Source organism: Taudactylus pleione, unplaced genomic scaffold (assembly GCF_031769625.1).
Source record: "Taudactylus pleione unplaced genomic scaffold, aTauple2 ptg000628l, whole genome shotgun sequence".
Lineage (NCBI taxonomy): Eukaryota > Metazoa > Chordata > Amphibia > Anura > Myobatrachidae > Taudactylus > Taudactylus pleione.
In genome coordinates, this window is record NW_028285030.1 from 699,585 (window position 1) to 711,211 (window position 11,627).

General features: G+C 43.9%; 1 protein-coding gene across 2 annotated transcripts; it reads right to left on the reverse strand.

Annotated features, from left to right (window-relative positions):
• Positions 1–258: 258 nt before the first annotated feature.
• Positions 259–8,443, reverse strand: UCP1 (uncoupling protein 1). 2 transcript variants are annotated; one of them, XM_088454711.1, is made up of 6 exons: positions 8,318–8,443; positions 4,639–4,846; positions 4,351–4,548; positions 3,441–3,542; positions 1,924–2,104; positions 259–370 (listed from the first exon to the last, which is right to left on the reverse strand). In XM_088454711.1, the coding sequence occupies exons 1-6, from the start codon at positions 8,441–8,443 to the stop codon at positions 259–261; spliced, it is 927 nt and encodes a 308-aa protein (XP_088310837.1). The 2 variants fall into 2 exon arrangements, with proteins under 2 accessions (XP_088310837.1, XP_088310838.1); XM_088454712.1 differs by lacking the exon at positions 259–370 and having other exon boundaries at positions 1,920–2,104; positions 4,351–4,545; positions 4,633–4,846.
• Between the last annotated feature and the right edge of the window lie 3,184 nt (positions 8,444–11,627).

The following is an 11,627-nucleotide window of genomic DNA, read 5'->3' on the forward strand; positions in this document are numbered from 1 at the left end:
TACCTGCATCAGCCCCATAGTAGGCACTGTGAAGGCATTTACCCAATAAGTGAGTACTGACTTTCATATCCATTTAAAGGCAAGGTTATTTGTCTCTTGGACAACAAGCTGATTTACTAGTTACATGCTATTCCTTCAATATATGTGAGTACAATGGACACACAGTCTATGAGTGGACTCCCATCCCAGTGAATCGCAGAAAGTGATCTATGATCCAGGTTTTCTATGATAAATAATACATTTTCCAGCTGGGAGGTATCATGCGTACTCCACTCTCTGCTTAGACATCATCATAGCTCTTTTCAGTTGTTCATAAGAAACAAACATTACAACATTCCATGATCCCAACCGCAAGAACGAGGGAACAAATCTGTAAAGAAAAACAAATGAGACAAAACAAATTTACACAATTTTAACAGTTCTTTTCATTGAAATGAGAATGTGTGACTTAATAAAATAATTGTAAATTTTGATTCAAAGTTTTTTTTTTCCCCAGAATAACAGACCAGAAATATATTTATGCTGATATTTTTGCTATTTCGACCCAGCTTATGGAAGTATGGTCAATGACAGATTACAGCTGGCACTGTACGGTCTGATCCTGCTGCTCATTGCTAGCCACATGTCCAGTTTGGACAGTATCCGGGCCTGTCCGTGGAGTCAAACAACCGCTAGTCATCTGCCTGCGTTTATTAACATTTTGATTAATAATCTATTTTTGGCTGGACTCTGGAGCAATAAAAATAAAAACACAGTGTCCATCACACTCACAATGCGGGAGTGAATGCAACTTAGTGTAAACATTTTAGATAGAAAAACATCTAGGAGAATGGGCCCATTATTCATGCGGAAACACTAGTTAGTGGTGACAGTAGCTGCTTTTCAGAGCAGCTATTCTAGCACTAAGGGCCTGATTCAGACCCACTCGCGAGCGGCTGTCCGCTCGCAAGTGGGTTGATGTTATGCACTGAGCATGCGCACGACGGAGGGAGCTCCGTCGTGCGCATGCGCCAGACGCGACGAGCGAAGGAAAGTCCTTCGCTCGTTGTGTCCGATCAAAGGGGGCGTGCTGTCAATGTTGATTGACAGCACGCCCCATTTGGTGGGCGTGCCGGGGGCGTGCCTCCCTGACGGGGGCGTTCCCACGGGAACGCCTCCCATCAGAAGCCGGCCCACTGACATCACTAGTGATGTCAGTGGGAGTGATTTTGGCTCTGATAGAGGCTCCGGCTCGCAATTTCGATGGTCGCGATGGTCTCGACCATCGCGGCCATCACAAAGCACGCTCGTATAGCCTGTGGGTGGTGACCCACAGCTATACGAGCGTCCAGGAGGACGCTCCATGAAAATGGAGCCCGGCCCTCATTCAGAGCGTGCGCTCTGCTCAGAGCGTACGGCTCTGAATGAGGGCCTAAGTCTGAATAGCTCAAGTGCATTGATATTTACTGTTGCAACTCGCAGGGAGCTGGATACATAGGGAGATATCCAATTAGCTCCGAAGAATTTTCGTCTGTAAAAACAGGGTTTTTTCATGTAATCCAATTAAACCCCATTTATTACGCTCGAAAATTTTCTGTTTTTCTCCCGTAAATACATAGGATCTGCGAAAAGTCACGGACCTATGTATTTTCTCTGCTGTGATCGGGAGAAAAACACCTTGTTATCAGGGATTTGGTTTCACCTCCCAGAGGCAGGCATAACAAAATCCTTGATAACTGCTGACTTTGGGCTAATTGGATAGCCCCGGGCGATGTAATTAGACGTGGTAATTTACAGCGGCTAATTGGATACCCCCCCTTAATCTGAGTGGGGCCATCAAGTGCTAATAATGAATGGGCCTCTAAGATTCTGCTGAAAACTGCATATGGATCATCCCCAATAACCACAGTATGAGTGTTTTTTAAATATGTCCTGTGTAATTACCCTTTGTAAAAGGCCGTTGGTCCCTCCTTAGTGAGCATAGTCCACGCACAGTTAATAGCTGACTTGTATTGTCCAGGAGGAGAGTTCATATATCTTGTTTTTACCACATCCACAGGCGAAGCAATAACAGTGGTGCAAAAGCCAGCCCCAAACGCAGATACAAAATGGCATGGAAGGTTATCTGCAAGGCATTGATCGGAAATAAGGAACTATTAAGTTATTTATAAAGTAATAATGCTGCAAAAAGCGTAAACACTAAAAACACTGGTATTCAAATATTAGAAGTGTAATATTAGTGCTGAGATATAAAGGAATAATTAGTTTATTTACACATAAATAATATGATGGACGCAGAAAAAAATAAGACAAATTACAATCTCAATGTTTCTCAAAACAACCACAAGCCTTACGTTGCAGAGGTGATGCACCTACAGCAAGATAAAAAGCCATATCCAAATAAGCAAAATAAAAAAATTTCCTTCTAAGCGCTAGCAAGGTTTTAATAAATGAATGTCCCTAATTTGTCAAAATTAGTATTTTCTAAATATATTTGGAGATCGATTGATGGCAATGACTGGAGTAGTAATAGCAGTAATTTGTTACACTTATGATCTAAGTCTGAATCATGTCACTAATTCTTATGGTGCTTACATACTGGGCAATTAAAGTGGACGACTGAACGATAACGATATAGTTCAGTCGTCCACTTTATCGTCCATTTTTAAGACCAAAACGATGGACGAAAACGACGATGCACGTTCCCGCGGATCGTTCGTCATTATCGTTCATCGGGTAAACATGCAGGCCAACCTGACAATGTCGTCAGGTTGCTGCATGTTGGGGAATGGGGGAGAGAGCCCGGCGCTGAACGATACCGGGTGTGCTCAATGTCATGAATGACATTGAGCACACCCTGCCGGGGACACACTAGACCAGGGGTGGGGAACCTTTATTCTGCCGAGGGCCGTTTTGATATATATAACATTATTTGCGGGCCTGGTGCAGGCCACACCCCCTCCGTGTGATGTCACATGGGGACGGGGCAACAGTTGCCAGTGATTACAGCAATGCCTGGAGCATCCTGAGGATGCTCCGGGGAGCTGTAAGGGCAGCGGTGTGATAGTCTGAAGCGTCCTAAGGATGCTCCAGGCAGCACTACTGCATAGATTCTGGCCGCAGGGTGCCATTATAGGCACCCTGCTATCCAGATGAGGCTAGGAGAGAAAAGCTCCGAGGGCCAGACCAAATGACTCTGAGGGCCTCATATGGCCCCTGGGCCTGAGGTTCCCCATCCCTGTACTAGACGATATCGCTCAGGGAGCATATTGTCTAGTGTGTACGCTCCATTAGTGTATTGATAAGTTATGTATTGGCTCAGTACACAAAATGTCAGCCTCCATTGTGCTTACACGACATGTACAATTTCAGCCATAAACAATGCTGTCACTTATGTAAAAACACCATAGAGAAAACTATCTTTCCATGAATACTCTTTTTTTGGGCAGAATTGTAGTTACCTGTCAGCAGTCTGTACTGTAGTATCGCTTCCTTTATTAGGTCATAGGTTACCAGTTCAGTACAGTTGACAATTGCATTTCTTGTCACATTTGGAAATGTTCCTGTAAGCCAAAAAGTGAATTCAAAGTGTTACTTTGTGTTTGCTTCCGTCAAATACAAATTTCTGATAACTCTATATCTGTATTTTATCATTGCAGCAATCTGACACTATGGTAAGCTTTGTCTGCTCACATCGCTGGGCTATGGGTCAGTTTCCTAGCAGGGCCCTATCTGTGTGGAGTTTGTATGTTTTTCCTGTATTTGCATGGGTTTCCTCTGGGTGCTAGTGTTTATTCCTGCAGTCTAAAACGTACTGGTAGGTTAACTTGCTGCTGATGCCTGATGGCACTATTGTATGACATATTTGGTAACATTCTGGCTTCCCCCTTTGGGAGGGGGCAGCCAGGTCGGCATAGCTGGGGGGACGTGGCGGGGGACATGACACTGAGGGGCGTGACCACGTGATCGCATCATCATGGCCCCCTCTGCCATGATGACACGATTCAGCGCGAATATTGGGGGATATGCGGCTGGTCGAGAGAGCGCCACCCAATTTTCGAGAGCCTCCTGTCCATTCCGGGTGAGTAGGCACGTATGCTGTATGTTTGTGTGGATATAAAATTAGACCGTAAGCTTGAATAGACATGGACAGATGTAAATCCTTATTCTCTGTAAAGTGCTGTGTAATATGGTGGTGGTGATATACAAATGAACAGTAATAATAATATGTACTCACTGAGTACTTCAGCAACATATCACAATAAATTCATAATGTATGTATTGAACTAGTTTAGCTCTGATAAACTATACTCTCTTGGTACACGTGGATCTTTTACACAAGTGCATTACTGTACTGTACATTCTATATACCTTTCCAAAGTCCTTTCATCCCTTCTTCCTTGGCAATGGTCTTGTAAGCAGCCAATGTACCACTGTATCTTTTCTTCACCCCACGAAGATTGACCTGTGCTTGAAATCTGACTTTTACCACATCGGTGGGCTGAGCCACTGTGACTGCCAGTGCCCCTGTCGTACATCCAGCAAGTATTCTGCTGCCGATCCCAGCTTCTGTGCAAACAGCAATATACAATGATTTCAAGTGTCCTAGTCGGAATATAAGTAATCCATAAACATGTGTACATAATTAGGTACACTTACTCTCTTTTCCATTGGTGTAGAAGAGTTTCACTGTGTCATATAGCCCAATTCTAATGGAGGCAAAACTCATCTGTCTCTGCAGTCCTGCCACTAATCCATTGTACAGGCTCTTTGGTCCCTCCGTCTTTATAATAGTGCTTATGGTACCAAACACACCCTTGTAACGTATTCCATTCACGGCCCCAGTCACTGCTGACTCTCCTTGTATCTGAAATGCAAAAAGAGCACGCTCAAAATGATGGGTTTTACTCTGATATAAAATCTAAAGGGATAAAGTAAGGTGTGTGTAGTAATCGTAGTAATTTATAGGCATATTAAGGGAAATTGGGACATAATGTACAGAGTTTACATGATTTGTATTACACAACACCATAAATAACTGATACTGTAGCTATGTTACATATATAGATTGGTTTCAGAATAGTTAAATGAATTGCCAGGGTTTTCTCCATAATTTGTGAATAAAGTGTAAAATAAATCAATATTTACAATAGCAACCTGAACAGATTAAATTTCTAATTTGCAAACAGTGGTGTAATTGGTGCACGGATTTTGCCTGTCACTACCGGGTGAGTCCCAGCTGTGGGCCAGCATTCACTCAGCAGTGACACGTGACCGATGACTACACTAATCACCAGACTCCTCTAATAAGGTGGGAGGCAGTGGTGGCAAAGTGGTCAGTACCTGGATCAGATATGACCCTGACAGCATTTGGGGATCCCCTTGCACAGTGTACTCCATGTGCGGGGTATCTGACATAGTATATGTCTTATGCTGGCCATACACGCTACAATTATCGGGGCGATCTGCCTGATATCGGCGGATCGCCCCGATAATTGTAGCGTGTGTGCGGGCGACCGAGGGTTAAATATTGCTCGGTCGGGCATGCCGGATTGTCCAGTTTACCCGGTAAACTGTCGGCCGCATCGGGCAGTGTATGCCCAGCCGCGGCCGAGAGACAGACATTTCCTGTGGTCCTTCCTACGGAAGGAACAGGGAAGTGTCTCCTCCCCCGGGGGCGGAGCGCGGATGTCGGGCTGATACACTGTGAGAGAAATCTCACAGTGTATGCCGGCGACATCTGCGGCTGGCAGGCTGCCAGATAAAATGTCTATCGGTCTGACAGGCATTTTATCTGGCCGTGTATGCCCATCATTAGGAGGATCCTGGATTAGCAGATGGCATATCTTGGCAAGCTGCCCAATGAATATTATTGGTAAGCAACTGGCTTAGTGGATGACGTCTTTGTTATATGCTAGAAGGTGTTATTTTGTACCTCAAAAAAATCGTGACGCTATCAGGGGGGCTTGTCAAAAATGTGTGCATAGTAACCCATGCTTTCCTACTTTGTAATTCTCCCTGAGAGAAGCCTGCAGAGGAGATGCAAATGACCACTTTGGGGGTGGGGCTGAGTTTTTTACGTCATTAGGTCCCGTTTCCATTGTGGTAAATCTATGGGGAGAGGATAAAATATCACAATTTGCATCATTCTTGCTCCGCCCCCTCCCTGCGGAACCCGAATTCCCGGTATTATCTCCCCATCTTGCCCACTTCACTAGGAAGTGGGCAGAATGCGGGAGATCCACCCACTCTTCTGGGGGGTGTAGGGGACTACCTGAAAAGTCAGGAGTCTCCTGCACCTTCCGGGAGAATAGGTAAGTCTGTAGTAACCTAAGCACAACCTAACTCAGATCTAAATCACAGTATTACAATAAAGCTGCATATTATTTGTGAGTTACATGTAAAAGCAGACAGTGTTTTCCCTGCATGTAAAAAAGAATGACATTTGCACCTCTAGGTGCAATCTGTACACTTTGGGGCTGATTTTGAGTTGGTAGCAAAGCAAAAAAAAAAGGAAGTAACTATGGGCCTGATTCAGAGCCGGACGTTATTTGCGGTCGTTCGTCCAGAAAATAGGGGTGGCTATTCAAATGAACCGTTCGCTCTTTGCGGTCTGTTCACGCCTCTATGTCTGAACGAGCGAACAAAACTTGCGGTAGTTTTTTTAAAAAATACGCCCCCTGGCCGCTCGCATCCTACGTCATGTCCACTATTTATTAGATTAATCGAGTACATCGACCAGCATATGAACTGCTCGCTATTCTTGTGGTTGGTTTTTGCTACCACAATCTTGCGAGCAGTTCTGGCTATAAAATAACCCAGTGACGTGGTCAATGACGCTGCTGTATTAATTATGCACACCCTTAAAACGCCCGTTTTGACCTTTAAGCACGCCTGCGTTCGGATCTCCACTCCCCGTTTTCAAGCACCTTCCCCTGTTACCACCGTATTAAAATCCGTACGCATGCGCAGTTGTGCGAAAATCGGTAGGAACGAACGAGCGGCCGCTTACGAGCGGCTCTGAATCAGGCCCTATGCACCTTGGTAAAGACATATTGTACTGCAGGTGGGGCAGATTTTACAGGTGAAGATTTATATCTGAGAGGGGAGTGTTCATATCAAATCCAAATTGTAGTTTAAAAATAAAGCTGTATGCAAAAGCAGCCAGTGTTTAAACTGCATGCAAAATATAAATCAAATAAGTGTATTTGCACCCCTTATATTGCAACATGATTTGTCCAAGTGCAACGTTACTTGCCTTTTTTTTCTTTGTTACCAATTCTGAATTGGCCCTTTTAACTGTAAATGAGGCCCTAAGAATTGTTTATTAGCTGGAGGATTAGTAAACCACAAAATAATGCAGACTTCAGGAGCTAGTCATTGAAATCTAGGAGCTAATAGATTTTGTAAAGAAGTCAGAGAAAATAGGCATCAATTGTCATGCACAGAAATTACCCAATAAAATGAGGCATCAGCAGTAATTTCATAGGTGCTTCTGGGATTTATCCACCCTGACTACACATATGGCAGTTTCACTTATCTTATTCTATACACTTGCAATGTTGTGTGTGCTGGATGTAATTATCACCCTGGCACAGTAGTTCCCAAACTTCTTGGCACCCTAGAGTATGAAAATTGTTTGCTCCGGCACACCTAGGCCAAAAGTTCCTTATTGAGAAACTCAGCAAAAATGATAAGTAAATTAAGTAAATTGTGTGGTCATCTTTAGGTTCAGTTATGTGACTGGCAGCCACCAGCACTGCTTTTGCCTATCGCATTGACCATAAGTAATTTAATCTGGTACTAGACCACCAACCTATGGCACCCCTGCAAGTGCCCTCCGGCACCCAGTTCGGGAACCACTGCCCTAGTAGATCAACACAAACAATGTGGTGATACTAGCCATGGGCTCTTGGACCCAGAATCTTTTGAGAGTTCGAGTAATCGACCATCTCTTCCATTGGGCTTGTTGGGCAGTTGCCCAAGGGCCTGAAGCCCCCCTGCAGCCGCGGCCAGTTGGTAAATTTGTGATATTTTTTTAAGCCGGCCGCCGGTGCACTGTATTCTGATCTAACCTCCCCCATCCCATCCCCCCAGTGACGAGTACTCACCTCAGTCCCAGTTTCACTTCATCCGCTGGCTTCAGACAGAGTCTCTCTGCATTTGTGGGAGGTCTGATGGGCATGCAAGAGGGCTTAATTTTATTGACCATTTTAATTTTTTTCCCGTGAATGGGTGGGTAGGAGCCCCAGTGCATTGCTTTGCCCAGGGCCCACACACTGCTGTTAAGACAACCCTGCGAGCAACGACCCTATTACAAAATGTGTGATGCTCTTACCTGCAGTCTGACTTTTGCTGTGTCCAAGGGGAATGTAAAGAGGTCTGCTATGCATGCAGCCGTACCAGCACCAATGAACTTGACAGCCGGTGTAGGGGGAATATCAGAGGGTCTCAGTCCAACCATTTTTATAAAAGTAATTTGAAACTTTCTGGAAACAGAAATATAGATGTATAATATTTAAGAGTGTTATAAAGGTTGGCGATAAACCTCTCCTGGTCATACACACATGGCAGAATACTAATATAGCAGTAACAAAATATAACTTTCCAAGAATAATATCTGTAAGTGCCTCCATGTATTCCATCAGACATATATGTTACCTTCAATTTAACTAGAAGTATTTACTGAACACTAATTATTAGTCAATTATGCATTAATAGTTTGCTTTATAACAAGCTCTATTAAACCACCATTTAATTGCAATATTATCACTTTCCGTACAATTAGCAAAATCACACATTTTCATTGGCAGCTCCTGAAGGCTGAATAAGAAATCAGTTATGTGCTGGACAGGGTGACAAGTTTGTAATGGTTGAAAATGTAGATAATACATTTAAAGGGGGAGATGTACAAAGCTCTGATAAGTGATAAATTGGAAAGTGATAAACTACCAGCCACTCAGCTCCTAACTGTCATGTTACAGGTGTTTGAAAAATGACAGTTAGCAGCTGATTGGCTAGTAGTTTATCACTTTCCAGAGCTTAGTACATCTTCCCCTTTGCATATAGTAATGTATGGGCTGTAATGTAATGCTGGTACTTACAGTTTACTTTGCAGAGAAAGGCTGCTCTTGCTGAGAGATTCCCTCTGTGCCTATCCATTAACAAGGACTTGTTATATATAGTTATCCAGCTATGATGTCATATCTAGGTGAGATGCTCAGAAGGAGGTTTTACCTGTAAGAGGTGCAGAGTGCACCTGCCCCTTGTCCAGGCCCTGCCCTGCAAGCAATATTCTGAGACAAAGTTTATGCATTATGTACAGCAGAGCATGTAGGAAAGGCAGTGTGAGTCTATTTCATTCTGTAAGGGACATCTAACATGCAGTTGATTAGTTTGACCTCTCCTTTTTGTAAAAAGAAACTGTATTCTGTGTTGCATAACTTTAGCCTGTGATATAAACTACAACAAAACTAGTATCAAAATTGCATTTACCGGAGAAGTAAATCAATAAATCCTATCTATCTATCTATCTATCTATCTATCTATCTATCTATCTATCTATCTATCTATCTATCTATCTATCTATCTATCTATCTGTCTATCTATCTATCTATCTATCTATCTATCTATCATCAGGGAGCATATATATCAGCAATGTATCAGACAATCAGCAGGGGGAGCAGATGAGTATGTTCTGGGATATAATATGTCTTTATTTCAGCAGTTGCACTAATGTCTGAAGGTAGGAGAGGAATTATGGAGACATTTAATGCAATATAAAGCCTCCTTTTTCCTAAAACATAAAAAAACATAACCACATTATTCTTGCTACAATCGCTCTCAATACAGATATAAGCACAGTCGGTGTAATGGTTAGCATTCAGTTCCTACTGTGTGGGGTTTGTATATTCTCCCTGTGCTTTAGTGGCCTTTCTACGTGTCCTGTGTACAGCTCAGGGGAACGTGCTTAGGACCTGATTCAGGGATGTACGGTAATGCCATCGCCGCAGCAACAAGTTTGTACACAGCGGCTGTGCGAAAATATACAAATGCCGCAGTTGCCCGGATTTGTATTGAGACGCCCACCAACGGCTTCACACATCCTAGCAGCTGCGTACAAAGATGCAGCATCGGTCGCAGATCAGTTGATTATTGGACTTCTGGGGAATCCCATGGTCGTGCAGAATGGCCCCCGAAACGGAGATGCCGGAGCCATTTTAACTACATACGGTCTCGCAGTTGCATACAGAGACACACCCCAAAATGGTTGAGACACATCTGTGTTTGAGTCCTCCCACCATTTGGTGCCCACAAATGGTCTCTGTTTGTCAGTCATTGTGCGACTAATTCCTCATTGCAAACAACAACTGTAATGAAACAATGCATGCGCAGTGCAGACCACCGATAATTGCTCAACTGCTTAAACCTTGAATTATAGCTCTACTCCCTTACTATGGGCCTGATTCAGCAAGGATCGCAATTGCAAAGCTGCACACAGGCATATACTGTAGTGTGTAGTGCACGCAGGCAGCTTTGCATTTACGTCCTTGCTATTATAGAAATGCAGCAGGAGATGTATGACACCCCCTGCTGCATTTGGGATCCCAGCACTGCAACGAAGTCGCAGGCTGGGATCACCATCGCGCCCATCGGTGGTGGATAGTCTCGATGGTGGACGGTGACGGGCCTCCGGCCAGCTGTGTGCGACTACGCAGGACCCATTTAGCACACTCTCAGAATGGGTCCTGCCCACACGCAGATTCAAGATTATCGGTGTGCATTGCTGAATCAGGCCCTATATACAGTACTGCATTTTCATATAAACCCCCCTGATCCATCTCTTGAGTTGCAGGGGGCTTCAGCTTGTCTTCAAGCACGTAACTAAATACTGGCACAAGCACAGTTTGACAAATTTTACGTGACACACATAATTACAACCGGCAAATGCACGTGTGTCAACTCCAAGTCACACCCTAGAACGTTATGAATGCTATTTTTAAAGGACAATATTTTTGATATTTTTAAGATTTTTTTTATAAGGGTAACAATTTTTAACTTTACGATATTCAATTGCTTCAATTTCAAATGCAATTTTATAAAAGTGCAATGGGCTGATTAGCAGCTGTAAAAGCTTCCTCAAAATGTTATTTCCTTTGTATTTTGTGTGTTGTCACTGGCATTTTTGGGTTATTAACTTTGCATAACCCTGCTAAAACCCAGCCCTGTTTCAAGGGATACAGAAGCTGTTCCTGGTTCCCCTGAAATAGCTTCTGTTCTCTCAGTGGCACAGTCGCTTTAGTAGAAACCTTGGGCCTGATTCAGAGCCGCTCGTAAGCGGCAGCTCGTTCGCTCCGAGCGATGTTCGCACATCTGCGCATGCGTATGGGTCGTAATGCGCATGCGCCAACCAGTCAGTGCGGTCCGAAAACGTGTGTTCGCAAAATAGCGACTGCCTGCTAATTTGAGTGACAGGATGAGGTGTTTGTGGGTGGTAACAGGGGAAGGTGCTTGAAAACGGGGAGTGGAGATCCGAACGCAGGCGTGCCAAACGGTCAAAATGGGCGTTTTAAGGGTGTGCATAATTAACAAAGCAGCGTCATCGACCACGTCACTTGGTTGTTTCTTAGCCTGAACTGTTCGCATGA

What these genes read in the sequence shown, in the direction of transcription:
- UCP1 (XM_088454711.1), bottom strand. Translation starts at nt 8,443, where the DNA reads ATGGTTGGACTGAGACCCTCTGATATTCCCCCTACACCGGCTGTCAAG. An exon ending in CTACACCAATGGAAAAGAGA is followed by an intron (nt 4,549 to 4,638) that starts GTAAGTGTACCT and finishes CTGTTTGCACAG; the next exon opens with AAGCTGGGATCGGCAGCAGA. An exon ending in CCAACGGCCTTTTACAAAGG is followed by an intron (nt 371 to 1,923) that starts GTAATTACACAG and finishes TTTTCTTTACAG; the next exon opens with ATTTGTTCCCTCGTTCTTGC.